Here is a 15,000-nt window from a genome sequence, read left to right as displayed (position 1 = left end):
GAGAGAGAGAGAGAGAGAGAGAGAGAGAGAGAGAGAGAGAGAGAGAGAGAGAGAGAGAGAGAGAGAGAGAGAGAGAGAGAGAGAGAGAGAGAGAGAGAGAGAGAGAGAGATGGATGGAGGGAATGATCAAAGGGATAGGAGAGAGGGAGGGAAGGAATGAATGAAAGGATAGGAGGGAGGCAGGAAAGAAGGGATAGGAGGGAGGGAGGGAGGGAGGGAGGGAGGGAGGGAGGGAGGGAGGGAGGAAAGGAGGGAGAGGGAGAGGGATTGGGATGTGAAAATCAAAGGAAGGGTATAGGGAGAGAAAGAAAGAGAACAAGAAAAAGAAAGAAAGAAAGAAAGAAAGTGAAAAGACAGAAGAATGAACAGATAGATAAAAGAAAAAAGAGAGAAAGGAAGACAAAAAATCATTTATTAAAACATTACCTCTTTTTCATTAGTAGCTGCTGATTCGCCTTGAGTCTCTGGGGCTGCAGAGCCTGCTCCATCCTCCCCAGCAGGGCCTTCACTTGCTGGCTGAAACAAAAATGGGAACTTAATTTCATCTCACACACAGAAACCAATTTTCTACAAACTAAACATGCCACCCTGATCCTTTTTTCTTTTTTTTTATTATTACCTCCATTTTTGTATTTTAAAAGGCAATACTTTGCAAAATTAATCAATTTACACTACTTTTTTTTATACTTCCAAACATGCTGAAAATAAACAAATAAATAAAAGTAAACAAGACAGGGACACATAATAATTTCCATGGATAATACAACTATTCTGAACAAATCCATTAAAGTGATTCAGTTTTCTTTGATCTGTGAACTCCTTATAAAATGAAATGAAATCCTTCTTATTGAAACAGAAATTTTAATACATTAATTGCAGCAATACAAAAGAAAAGAATAATCACATGTAGAAGGTAACTTCAAATTATTCTACATCTGTACATACCTTTTCTTTGGCTGCCTCTTCAATTTTTTCTTCAACTGGTTCTGGTTTGACAATAGGTATGGTGCCACAGGGTCTAGTGATGTGCCGTGCAGACAGTGACACTCTCTGCAGCTCACATGGTGACATCATATACAATGCCTCACCACGATTACTAAAGACCACACTATTGATACCACTGTACAAGGCAGAACAAGAATTGGACGTTTTTAGAAATTTGGTATAGATACGAGGTTCAACTCATTGTAAAGCATTTTCATGTAACACAACATTACATTTTTGTTATTAACATGCTGTCATTTCCAAACACTAAAGGACAGACAGACACACACACACACACACACACACACACACACACACACACACACACACACACACACACACACACACACACACACACACATATACACAGCCACTTAACCACACACAGTCATCCCCTTCCCCTACACAGAGTATAAAAAATACAGATAATCAAGACAATTGAAATTATACTTACTTGATATCTTCCCGCTTAATGTATGCCACCTGCATCTGTCTTCGACAATCAGGCAGAGAATACAAGGAAAAGTCCCCAAGATTAGACATTATCATAAAGCCTGCTTCCCGATAGCTCTCATCAGCTGATGAAACAAAGTCTGCATAGCCAATCTTCCGTACTCTCGATCCCTCATGTGCAGTTAGTTTAAACTTGCAGAAAGGCTTTAGCTGTGGTAGAGTGAACACCTGAAACAAGAACAAGTGAGAAAGCATGTTTATATGACCAATCAAGTTTCTAACTAGAGTGAAGTTGAAACATAATAGTGTACTGGATAATGTATGCTACACCAAACTTGATATATATTTAAGAGATTTATTAACAAAAGTACTAAAGTAATGATAAAGAAGAAGAAGAAGTACTATTTTTGCAAAAATATTCTCTACTTCTATACAACCTATACCCCTCACTAACATTAAAGACTTATAATTATCCAGATTAATTTACAACCATGTCTGCAGCATTTGGCATCTACATCATTTATAATCAGATAGTTTCTACATTGTTGTGATTGGTTTTATGTGCAACACTGCCACATTGCTCGGCATATGTAAAACAGGCACTCCACTATTTATGAGTTAATCCAGCCATAAATAACCTTTAAATTAATCATACCTTAAACTGTTCTTCAGAGCATATCAACACTCTATGTGGCATATTAGGATTTGGCGCAGGGGCAGCCTCCTTCTTCACTGCCATGGGTTCAGGGAAGGGTCGATTTGCCCCATCAAGCACACATATACTGATGACGGGAGCGCCGTGTTTGAGGTGGATTTCTTTACCAATCTGGACACTTAGTGGGATCTCATTGCGCTTCTCAGAGGGTGGAATAGCAATCGTGAAGACGAAGATGGCGCCACTGTTGGTGCCCGCCCATAAAGTGGCAGACATCAGCTGAGCTATGGGATGGTTAGGGATTGCCTTTGTATCAGAAATCCAGTGTAAAATCCAGTGATTGTCTATTCAACTGAACAGTCTTGTGTTAAACTAATAATTCTATATATTGTAGAATGTGGTCTCTTAAAAATGTATTATAAAATAAGAACCTTAAGCACAAACTAAAAATTTCATCGCAGTAGAAGATGGAAGGCTTGATAATCAAAACAAAACATAGCCAGTGTATCCATGCCCTACCAAGAGAATCAGTGTTAATTATCTGGCTAGAATAAAACAAAATTCATGAAAGGGAGAGAACATATTTTGGCATCTTGTTTTTTTGTTGTTGTTGTTTCCTAGAATATAAAAAATCCTATCCTATCCACCTAATAAAAATAATATGAACTTACTGTTGGCAATGAAGCATTTTGTTAGGTGCAAACAACGAACCATAGATCCAATGTAGTCACTGGTCTGTGAGCGTGCTTCAATGGCTCTCTCCACAGGCTTCAACCCATCATCATCTGCTGCTGCCCCTCCACCTCCAGCACTACCAAAGGGCAGGGAAAAGGTTAGCCTACGACTAAGGGCTCGTTCAAGGGTGCTAACACGACTATCAGGATCTCTGCGAACTACATCTGGGGTTGACTGCATACTATGGAGATCTAGCACTAGTGAATCTGAGTCAGATTCGGGGGACTGGGGGTGCTGCACGGGGCTGAGGGCCCCTAGGACCTGCTGAGGATCAGACTGGGTAATGTCAGAGGGAAAAGGATCGGATTCGATGGTGATGGGTTCATCAGGAAGGATATGAGGAGAAGTGAAAGCTGAGGGAGTCTCGTCTATGTAAGTGCTAATGCTGGGGTGTCTAGCTTCTATGTCAGGAACCTCCACTTCGGGCTCTTTGGGGGTCACTTCCACATGTGGCACCGGTGCACTCTTCCGTTTTTCTTGATTGGCTGTGCGGCGACTAAAGGGTCTCAGGATTACCTCACTCTTCTGCTTGAACAAGAGTTTAATTCTACTTGAACTGGCTTCCCCTGCATCTTTGGAATCTTTCGACTTGATCACATTTACACCCGACATGGCCAGCTCATAACTCTCGGCACGCTGTAAGGTGTCTTCTTTTGCCCTCTCTGGGGAGGCCTCTGCTTTCTTCTTCTGGGTTTCTGAGCTTTGCTCTTGACGTCCCTTCCGGCCTCTAAGTGACTGGAAGAAGGAATGCTTTGCCTGCTGAGGCGACTCGCCCTTCTGCTCAGGTTCAGGAGTTAGTGCAGGATCTGGTGTTGCTGTGGGAACAGTGGGTGTTACAGATGGGTCTGGGCTAGCTTTCTGTTCGCTCTGACTGCGACTGCCAATCCAAAGTTTACGGGGACGTGTCAGTGAACGAGACTTTACTTGAGACTCTTCAATATCTGGCAGCTGGACTGGTTCTGGGGGGGCACGGGCCTCTTCACTATGGTGCCGCTGCCTGAATGCCAGTCGGAATCGATGTCGCTTGGTCAGCTCAGACGGAGACTTGGTGCTTCCTGTCCCAATGTCTCCTTGGCTTTCAGATTTTACCCCACTCTCGAGGGTTCCAGGGCGAGAGCGCTGGAACAGTCTACGAAGGGAGCTTTCTTTTGACTCGCCTGGCTCTATTCCTTCTACTTTCACAATTTCTTCATCAGTCTCACGTCGCTGAAGCCAGTCTTTGAACCGATTAACTCCTGGCTTTGGTGTTGAGGCCTGAGAAGGTGGTTGCTGCTCACTTTCTACAGGTGTCTCTGGGCTAGTCTGTTTACTGAAAAATCTCCCAAGTCCAGACTGTGTTTTCTCTGTTACCTCTACTTCAACTTCCTCTGGCCCCTCTACAGTTGTGGCACTTGCCTGGCGACTAAAGATCTTCTGGAAGATGCCTGGGGCTTTGGTCTGTTCAGGGGCAATCTCTTCCACCTCAGGAGCTGGCTCTCCCTCAACTGGCTCATCTCCATCACCCTTGTCTTTGCGTGAAAATACTGCAGGGAGCCAAGTCTTGCTCTTGCCCTTTCCTTCTTCCATCTCTTCTTTCTCTTTCTCTTTCTCCTCCTTCTCTTCCTCCCCCTCCTCTTTGTCTGGTGTTATGGCACTCTTCTCCTTTTTCTTTTCCTTCTTATTGCTCTTAATTTTGTCCTTTTTTGTAGGACTCATAGACTTGTCACGTAGTCTCTTGGGGGTAACATAGTAGAAGAAAGGCACACCCTCTTTTGTCCCAGCTATTTCAGACTCCTCTTTCTCCTCGCTAGCAGGCTTACCTTTGTTCTCAGCCTCCTCAGCTATTTCTATCCCTTCCTCAGAGAGTTCCTCTTGGGCAAGAGCTGCACGCTGGGGTACATCCTCTTCCCGCTGCCTCCCTTGGGATGCCCCAGGGGTCTTAGATGAAGCTGCTTGGCCGGGAGTCTCTTCACCAGCGCATTTATTGTCCTTCCTTCCGGCTTGCTTGGACACCACCACCTTCTTCTCCTTCTCCTTCTCCTTCTCCTTCTCCTTCTCCTTCTCCTTCTCCTTCTCCTCCTTCTCCTCCTCCTTCTCCTCCTCCTCCTCTTCTTCCTCCTCCTCCTCCTGACCTCCCTCCCCTCTATCACTCAAATCCACCTCCTTCCCATCCTCCACCTCACTCTCATCCTCATCAGGGCTGCATGAAACATGAGAAGCATGCAAGTCAAACCTTAGGAATTAAAACAAGAAAAAGTTGTGGATTGAAATAAAAATAACAAGGGTTCAAGTTCCCTTTTACTGAAAAAAAAGGAAGAGAACAAATGATATCATATGAATTCATTGCTCTAACAAAATGAACTACTTGTTTCATGCATCCAAAGTTGTCTAAAACTTGATTTGCAAAATTCGCTTTCAAGGTGAGCGGAATTCTGCCATCTTCACATTCATAGGCCAGCACATTTGTGGTGTAAGTCTACAAACACTGCTAAAGAAATTCCCTTGATAAAGTTAACTAAACAAAATACCATAAACGACAATGTTTCAATAATAATAACAGCAATATTAATAATAATAATAATAATAATAATAATAATAATAATAATAACAATAAAAAAATAACAGGAAAACATCATAATAGTAGTAATATCATAAACGAAACACAGCATTCATTCAGCTGCCTGAACAGTGTCGTATGTTTACATTCAGTGTTTTCTGCTTTTTTTCTCAAAGGAGAAAAATAAATTGCAACTGAAAAAAAAAATATATAAAGAAAAAACAAAAAAAAAACAAAAAAAAAAAAAAAAAATATGAAAATTGAAATAAAAAAAACCAGTACAGTAGAATCTCTGAAATCAAGACTACATGATATGACAATCTGGAAGGAATTCATTGGCTGAAAAAAGTTAAAATTCTCAGTATTGTATGCTGAATTAAGCATTACGTGCTTTGTTGTACAATGAAATTCATGAGAATGTATATAATGTAGCTACCCAAATGTAACAACTATGTCCCTTGTACTAGATTTGTACTACATAAGAAAAGTAAAGTGTTACCAAAAACAAATCTGCAAAACCCTGTCAACTTGTCTTAAAATCAAATTCTTTTGTATTACTCCTTTTATCTTTACCATTTATATAATTGAATTCCAGTTCAAAATGCTTAAAAAAGACTTGGTTCTGCTCCGAACACCGTCCTTGAGATCAAGAGTTTCTACTGTCCCACTCAAGCGATGCCTGTCACATGCCTACAGCAGCTGCGTTGTTATAAGATGCTCAAAAAAGGAAAGCGAAATAAGCCAATTGCTTCCATTTCTGTTGCGCTTACATTTACCTAGTCGGTTCGTCGTCCTCATCGTGGGACTCATCACTGGTGTCACTAATTATATCATGGTCCACCCTAGAGGAGGGGGGGTGGGGGGGTTAAATTTATTTTTGGCAGATATTTTGACCCGCTTGTAAGGGGCACTGGGCATGGATCCTGCCTGCGGACTTTTGGCCTCCATGAGCTCGCAGACAAACTACAAGAACCACATGAGTCATGGACAAAGAATTACTTGTCTACAAGGGAGTTTTCAAACAAGCATCTTATATGTTTTGCAACATGTTTTCTACAGATCAGAAATAGGCTTTATACAAATTCTTCATGCCCAAGATAAAGAGTATCTAAGTAATTACATCAACTGCACATGACTGAAAAGTGAACTGGTTCATTAGCTCTTTTTATTATCATTATCTCTAAAAGCAGCTTTTTCACAATACAGTATGAGAAGATCAATATATAACTTTCATGCATCTAGATATTGTAGCAATATTAAGCTCAAGAAGTTAAAAGTCAAGGAAAAGTTGCTGAAAAGACTGAGTTAATTTCAGAGAAATCACACTGAATCTCACAGTCAATCTCCTTAAAATAATAATCAAGAAATTCTAAGTTTACTATTGCCTGTCTTTTAGAGCTAAATCAGGGATAGTGACACAGAAGATAAAAAAGAAAGTATACATACTTAACTGTCTTCTATAGACTAAGAAGAATTCTGGTTTTATCTCTTCAGTATACTAAGTTCTTTTAGTTAAAAAAATCACACTATACTTATGTAAGCTTATACTTTTACCCAGATTCTAATACAGACAATGAGGTACACTGTGAGTCACAGTGCCTTATAAACACTATTCACTGTGAGCATGTAGCAGACACCAGAAAAAATCACCTTTGAACAGTTTACTGACTAATAAACATGTATAAAAAACTGCATAGCCTTACATATGCATAGATACCACTGGCAATGAACCAGATGTTTTTCAATTACATTAATTTCTCAAAAACTGTTGAAATTCAATGTCTTTTAAGCAAAAGCTAATAAGCAGTCCAGTTTCCCAATGAGCATTTTCACATTTTCTTCCAAAGTCAAACAGAGAAATTTTTCTGAATGAACAGGAAAGACAAAATTTATCTTTGGAATAAACAAATAAGCACATAAACAAAGAATCGTAATGATGTTATCATTACTGAGAATTAAAACATCTCACCACATACGTGTCCCTTTCATTACCTTAATTCCAAACACCAGTACTCTTGCACCTTCTTCTGCTTTTAAGACACAATGAGCAGGAACCATTAAGACCAAAAAGACTCCTCATTCATAAATCCACTCACATATACTACTGTCACTCATCTCCACTATTTGTGCTCACCTTTGCGGATGTGCCCCTGTTGGTGAGGTGGCTCCTGGCTTTCCCGTTTTTCTTTGGGATCTTCCACGACGTAATCTGCGGAATGACTCTCGTAGTGACTTCTTGAGGGATTTTCTCCTGGACATTGGTCCTTCATCGGCTGTGTTGGCTAAGTCTGAAAGGGGTATAAAGGGTTGTAAGTGATGAAAGAATGGTTGATGACTGAACAAAGGGTTGTAAGTGATGAAAGAATGGTTGATGACTGAACAATTAATGAAAGAATTAAAGGTGAATGAACAAATGAATTGTGTGACTAAACCTTGACTAAATCAATGAAATCAATAAATTCTAGATGAAAGATGAATGTATCCATTTAAATTTAATCAAAATTAGTATTTGTCTGAGTAAAGATGTTGGGTAAGATCAAGACCCTGTACTTAGTTATGAACAAAATATTAGGTTGTTCTAAGAAAGACAAAAAAAAAAAAAAAAAAAAAAAAAAAAAAAAAAAAAAAAAAAAAAAATTACCTACAGAAAAAGAAATAAAAAGAAACATACCTAGAGGGCTTAAAGTACTTTTGGCAAGCAAGTTCTTCCTCTGAATAATGTCAAAGAGTGCAAATCCATGAGCTGTACCGCAAGCAACAAGACCCCATTCGCTGTTTAGGGTCAAAGATGTACAGGAAGCTGGAGGGTAAAACTGTACGACTGCTGTGGGCTGGGGAGGAAGAAGAACACATCAATTTTATATCAATGTTTTATCTCTGATCTTAAATCATATGCACCTAAATGCTGAAACACTGTCTTGCTTCAATTTGTGACAATCACAGGTCAAAATATTCTTTATTTTATGTTTCCTCAGGCTTATCAGTGAATTGTAATATATTTGTCTCATAGTATATGTTGCCCAAATAATATGAAGATGTGGATGTTTACTACATATGTGTGTGTATATATATATATATATATATATATATATATATATATATATATATATATATATATATATATATATATATATATATATATATATATATATATATATATACCCCTACTATTTCCACTTGCACTGCCATCTATTATATATTTTTTCTTTAAAAACATGATACTAATTATACCGGTTTCTGCATATCAAAATAATAAAAGTAGCATTTAACAAAATATACCAATAAAGAAATTAAAGAATACAAAAAAAAAAAAAAAAAAAAATCAATGGAACTTACCTGCATGCCAGCCTCAAACTTGACAGCTTCAGTCTGCATATCCAGTTTGCTATGACTCTTCCAGACAAAGTTGTCAGTCTCAGCTACCAAATTTACATCTACAGCCTGAAAGTAAGATAATTGTAATCAACAACTATGATGAGTTCTCAGTCAGTGGAACCAGTTTTAATATTCAGTAAACAAATTAAGTGCATAGTACATAATATTGTATACAGAGAATATCATATTCTATGATGCCTTAAAAACAGAATAACATATTCTATGATGCATTTGGAATTGAAAATCATAATCAGATAGTTCAAATTTACAAATGAATGATACTTTATAATATAATAAACTACACGTATACTGGTTAAATATGATTCTAACCTCAGGTACGAGTTCCTTTTCTTCCATGTTAACATTTAGGATAAGGACTTGACCTGCTGTGCCCGCTACAACAAGAGTCCCTGTGAACGCACACATCTCCATCTTCTTGATACCGAGACGAGGATCATCACTATACGGGTCAAACAACCCTGCCTGCAAATGATCATCATTCATTAAAAGATGTTTTGGAAATGTTAACACCTAATCCTTCACATATTTTTTGAGAAAAAAAAAAAAAATAAATAAAAATAAAAAGTAAAATAAAATAATAATAATAATTAGAAACAAATAAATAAATAAATAACAAGAATGCAAGCAAAGAGGGAGAACTTGCACAAGGTCATCTTTCAAGTCTGCGCAAGAATCTCCAACTCACTTTTCTAAATGGAGGCCAATCGTCATCTTCAGCAGCTGCCCCATCTGCAGCGAGGTCCTCTGACACAAAGAGCTTAGCCGTTGTGAATTTGTACAGGTGTGTCAGAGAAACTCCAGATGCATCCCAGAATTGTACGGTACCTGAGGATGATTTTAAAAGCCGATAAAAAAAAAAGTACAGAAATTAGTATTCACTATTTCACTGTGAAAATTCAAGTACAAAGTGCATTTGAGCTTGCATTCACATGTTAAGAGTTCTTTCTTCCTATGTGCTATGAATGCTGCCAACATCATACTCACCATCTTCGTGACCTGTTAAGAGAAGATCTCGCTGTTTGGGTGGGTCGGAACTTTGCAAGATTCCTCCATTGATTGGCCAAGGACGTGTGGATAAGCCAACCTGTTGCTTAGATCCTGCTTCCTGCAATAACAAAAATCACAAAAATAGTTAAATCTACTTTTACTTTAGTCCCACCTGCCTTGTTCCCTTTAGTATTAAATCTGTTATATATAAAAAGAAAAAAAGATAAAAGGTTTACAATTGAAATGATTTTTCTTTTCCCTGAATCTGAATTTATCAATATATACAAGAAACAAACTCAAATACAAAACAAATCAATCTTTTACATGTCCACACTTCTGACCTTTATTTTTTCATAAATATCTGGCATTATTCCCGAAACCAAGTATAAACAGGTAATAGCAGAGGAGTGTAGAGATGCCAAGTAAGGAGCTGCAAATGATGGCCATTCTTCGGTCATGAGATCTATGAAGACTACCTCCTCTTCTGCTAGAACCACCAGACAGCCTGCTTGGCCTGGAAGATTCAAGGTGATGTTATGAACTTGGTAATATATATAAATATAATTTGTACTTGTAATGACTATGGGTGTAACATACATATAGTACTGAATGATCAAATCAAAGTAGGTAGAGATTATGTCTAGGGTTAATTTCTTGTGCACAAACACCACCACCCCCTTTCTCTCTCTCTCTCTCTCTCTCTCTCTCTCTCTCTCTCTCTCTCTCTCTCTCTCTCTCTCTCTCTCTCTCTCTCTCTCTCTCTCTCTCTCTCTCTCGCACACACACACACACACACACACACACACACACACACACACACACACACACACACACACACACACACACACACACACACACACACACACACAAACACACACACACACACAAACACACACACAAACACACACACAACACACACACAAACACACACACAAACACACACACAAACACACACACATATATATATATACACATGTATATATACAAATATATGATATATATGTATAATATGTATATATATATACATAAACATGTATATATGTACATATAAATATATCAATATATACATATATACATGTCCATATATGTGTGTGTGTGTGTGTGTGTGTGTATATATATATATAATAAAAAAATAATCAACAATGAGAAAAACTCACCACTTTCATCATCATCGACTACAACAAAGTCAATGACTCTGGAAGTAAGATTGAAAGTGACATGGAATTCTCCCTGCATGGCAGTCACTGTATTGCGGTCACCGTAGCTTGCTCTGGGCATGCCTCCTCCAAAGATAATGAGGTCACCTCTGGAATAGGATATAAAGCATTGAAATTTATTTCAACCTAAATTGATCTCTTTAATACATGATAATGGGTTACATCTCATCACTACATAATAAAAAAAATCCTAGATGTTATGTGACACCTTATTAATTCATGAGTTTGTCCCTATTATGAGACAGTATGGCATAAATCTGATGTTATGAATCAGAGATGCAATTTTTCAAGGGTGAGCACATGAAAAAAAAAAGAAAAAAAAAAAGCAGGTTATATCTGGATATGAATGATTTAGTAATATGATATCATGTTTAAATTAGTCATTATTACCCATAATGTTCTAACTAGTTTGTTCCAAGTTCCCATACTTTTCTGTTAATTTTCTATTTTTTTTAAATTTTTTTTATTTAACTTCATCTCTATTTTCAATATAAAAATAAACAAAAAAAATTAAGGATTCAAACAAACCATGTAAAAGTACCATCAAAAAACACTTACTCTTTAGCTGCTGGTCTTAGAATTTTGGTGATAGGTTTGCAAGGAAAGGGCCCATACACAGTCTGTGGACCGTCAACAGGCTCAGATGACTCGGTGGATGACCAGACCATATAGCTGCCGTCGTTATGAGATGTCGTAAACTGGCTTGCATCTGGATGCCAGCACACAGATTCTAGTTGTTGAGTGCATACGTATGTCTGTGGAGGACATTTTGTAAGTTTGTTTTACTCCAAGTGTCTGTGAACTTAATTTATAATATTTCTGTCTAACTATTTTCCAGCCTAAGGGATAATGAAAGAAACTATGAGAAAAATATAATGCTCTCAGTCCCAATTTGAAGAGTAACAAAGCATTCCAAAACACAAAATGTGAGTTTTTATGTAATAATTAAAAAGAAAAAAAGAAAAAAAGGCATTATAGGGACCATTCCAATGGATTCTGAAGTGTTTTGAGTTATGACTCACTTGGAAAAGATATACATCTCTAAAGAATTTGGAATGTGATTATTATTGTCCTTTTTTGGGGGGGAGGGGGGGGAGCAAAATAAAGGTGTAAGCCACCCATTGCAACTACCTAGTTTTACCATATCTATGCTTATCATAAATCAAATTAAACCATCATAAATCAAAGTAAAACAATCTCAAATGATATTAACGACTGAAATTAGTCAGAAAAGAAAAAAGGTTACTTTAAATAGTCTATTTATATTCTTATCATAACAGAAAGAGAAAATACATAAAAGAAAGGAGATAGTGTGCTCGTGACTTTTTTCTTTCACTGCTTTTTTTTTAAGTCCTTTTGGAGAATATAAAAAAGTGAATATAAAAAACTCAAAAGTTATCAGGAATTAACTATAGTTTCTGCAAAAACATTTTCTTACCTATAATGTATCATGGAGATTGAGTTAGTCATGACTGAGGGCATGTTTTTTGCACTTATACTAAAACAAATATTAAAAAACAAATTCTAGCCAAGAATTCACTTCCATTCTTATACAAAATACTAATGAAAACTGATCTCCTCTCCAAGTTCAGTCCCAAAAAAGTATTTACAAACAAAATTTGCTACAGCCAACGAGGGAAACAAATGACGCACCTGATCAGCGCACAGATTCTTCTTATCCCACAACACAATGAGGCCACGCTGATAGCCGATTAGGATCTTGTCAGGTTCTGTGGGGTGCTCTGCAATTGCCTCAACTGGGCCAGGGTTAACTTTGTAATCCTCTGGAACACTGAAAAGAGGATGGGAGGGTGAAACTAAATGACAAGTTTGGTCTATTTACTTGAATGAGAAAAAAAAAGTTGAAAATAACTATTTTCAACTAATAATGCAATAAACAGTATTTCCAATTGAGAATATCAATAAATGACAGTAATCCTTTCCAAAAGCCACATCTAATCTTGTAAAATAAACAAAACTGATATGCCCTCTTAAGTAACCAGTACATGAAGACTGGATTAAGTACCACAGAAACAGTACTCAATCACCATCCATCAAATTTATTGTTTTGTATTTTCCTTGTCATAGTGGTTGAGCTTCATTTAATTTTGTTACAATGTTTGTATTTGTGATCTTAAAACTTACTTCTGCATGACTACATCCTGGTAAATAATATTGTCTGACATGGCAAAAGTTGCCAGGTTGAGCAGGTAGATGTTACCGCCCTCTGTGCCGACCATCAGGTGTTCACTCTTGCTGTCTGCCACCACCACACTGATCTTTTTCAACCTGGTAAGAAAGCAAAATCACTGTTACAATTGGCACAATAGATTTTATTGTGAAAATTATCTTCACATTCTGCAGTAACAAATTAAAGTTATTCTTCAAATATCAGGAAATTACCTGAAATTTTAGAGTAAGAAGAAAAAAAAAAACGCATCTAATATTCAGCAGACAATGCTTTCTTATATTTCAGAGCATTCATTATAATGTACAGAATACCAGTAATAGGAAGGAGAGAAACATCTTTAATGATAGATAATCTAAAAAAAAAATAAACAAAATCTTGAAATGATAATGTTGATAAAAATCAATCACAGAAAGAAGTGATACAATGTAGTTGAATTACACACTGTAAAAGTAATAATTCAAGAAATCACTACCACCATACTTACTTTCCCTCTAAGCATGTGGAGTTAGCATGAACTAATTCCAACGAACCACCAGAGTCATCCTGCTGGTTTAACTGCCATAGGTGTAGACTGTTGTCTTCGAACAGTGACACCAGGCGGCACTGTCAACAAACAAACACACATGCATGCAGAAGACTCCATTCACGATAAATCTGCCTTAGTATTAAAAAATAACAATCATTTGCACTTTAAGGAAATATCACAAACTTAAAAACCCTGTGGCACTTTTTTTTTTCTTTTTCCTTTTAGTAAATTTTGTTGAATAAGGTGTTTTTACACAGTGCTTTTTAATAAATTCTGATTGGTACAATATTCAGTGCATAAAATACATTAATTTAAAGCTTTCAATATCTTATGGATGACTGTAAGTCATGTTATTAGTCCGAATCAAGCCAGTTACAGATGTCACACAAGTCACTCTACTTTTTATTAAATTTCACATCAAGCCAAAATAATCCTTAAAAATCAAAACAAAAAACCACCTCACAAGGAGAGGGGCAGGGGGCTGGGAGGGGGAGGAAGAACAGCCCCATGTGCTGCTCTCTGTTATCAAGGTGGGTTAATTTCAAACCACAAAAGAAAAACCCCGAATCAATACAATCGATCTTGTGCAAACGCCAACCGAAACAGGTCAAGGGTCTCGCACAGAGAGTGGGGGGTGGGAGAAGAGAAGGGGAGGGAGAGGCAGAGGAAGAGCAAGATGAGGAGAGAGAAGAGGGAATGAGAGCGAGGGGAGAACTTGATGGAAAAGGGGATGTGCAGAGTTGGAAGATGCTGGACCAGGATAAGGAGAAGAGGGAAGAGGAGTGAGCAGGGAAGGATGAAAAGGAGGAGGAGGACAGAGATGAAAATGAAAATGAAAAAGAGGCAGGTAGGAAGGCAGTGGAATACAAGAGAAAGGAAGAGAGAGAGGAGGAAAGGAGGGCAAGAAGACAGAGGAGGAAGAGAGGGATGAGGAGGGGGAAGTGGAAGGGAAGGGAAAAGTTGAATTGGAGGGGGAAGGGGAGGGAGGAGGGGGGAGGGGGGAGGGGGAGAATGAGGAAGGACAAGGGAAAAGTTGAATTGGAAGGGGAGGGGGGGAGGGGGAGAATGAGGAAGGACAAGGGAGAGGAGGAGGAGGAGGAGGAGGAGGAGGAGGAGGAGGAGGAGGAGGAGGAGGAGGAGGGAGGAGAGGGAGGAGGATATGGTGTCAAAGGAGGAAGAGGAGGATATGGAGGAGGAGGGTGAGGAGGAGGAGGAGGAGGAGGAGGAGGAGGAGGAGGAGGAGATGGAAGGAGAAGGAGAAGGAGAAGGAGAAGGAGAGGGAGAAGGAGAAGGAGAAGAAGGGGAAGGGGAGAAGGAAGG

The 15,000-nt window shown here is 38.2% G+C and overlaps 1 protein-coding gene across 5 annotated transcripts in view; it reads right to left on the bottom strand.

Annotated features, from left to right (window-relative positions):
• The window catches only part of LOC125036808 (lethal(2) giant larvae protein homolog 1-like), a 27,673-nt gene that overhangs the window by 12,202 nt on the left and 471 nt on the right, over positions 1-15,000 (bottom strand). For all 5 annotated transcript variants that reach the window (XR_007115917.1, XM_047629665.1, XM_047629664.1 and 2 more), the window contains exons 2-18: positions 13,639-13,757; positions 13,109-13,252; positions 12,617-12,755; positions 11,522-11,718; positions 10,904-11,052; positions 10,088-10,260; positions 9,744-9,864; positions 9,445-9,584; positions 9,069-9,221; positions 8,700-8,804; positions 8,035-8,194; positions 7,498-7,651; positions 2,764-2,903; positions 2,093-2,376; positions 1,439-1,665; positions 946-1,120; positions 427-516 (exon numbers count right to left, since the gene is read on the bottom strand). Coding sequence is in view for 4 of the 5 variants with exons in the window: in XM_047629665.1 (XP_047485621.1) it covers positions 427-516; positions 946-1,120; positions 1,439-1,665; positions 2,093-2,376; positions 2,764-2,903; positions 7,498-7,651; positions 8,035-8,194; positions 8,700-8,804; positions 9,069-9,221; positions 9,445-9,584; positions 9,744-9,864; positions 10,088-10,260; positions 10,904-11,052; positions 11,522-11,718; positions 12,617-12,755; positions 13,109-13,252; positions 13,639-13,757 (2,670 nt within the window). In the remaining variant the exon portion in view is untranslated. The remainder of the gene's footprint in view (positions 1-426; positions 517-945; positions 1,121-1,438; positions 1,666-2,092; positions 2,377-2,763; positions 2,904-7,497; positions 7,652-8,034; positions 8,195-8,699; positions 8,805-9,068; positions 9,222-9,444; positions 9,585-9,743; positions 9,865-10,087; positions 10,261-10,903; positions 11,053-11,521; positions 11,719-12,616; positions 12,756-13,108; positions 13,253-13,638; positions 13,758-15,000) is intronic.

Source organism: Penaeus chinensis, chromosome 22, assembly GCF_019202785.1.
Source record: "Penaeus chinensis breed Huanghai No. 1 chromosome 22, ASM1920278v2, whole genome shotgun sequence".
NCBI classification, from domain to species: domain Eukaryota; kingdom Metazoa; phylum Arthropoda; class Malacostraca; order Decapoda; family Penaeidae; genus Penaeus; species Penaeus chinensis.
Note: the sequence above shows the minus strand (reverse complement) of the source record. Positions and strands in the feature narration are given on the sequence as shown.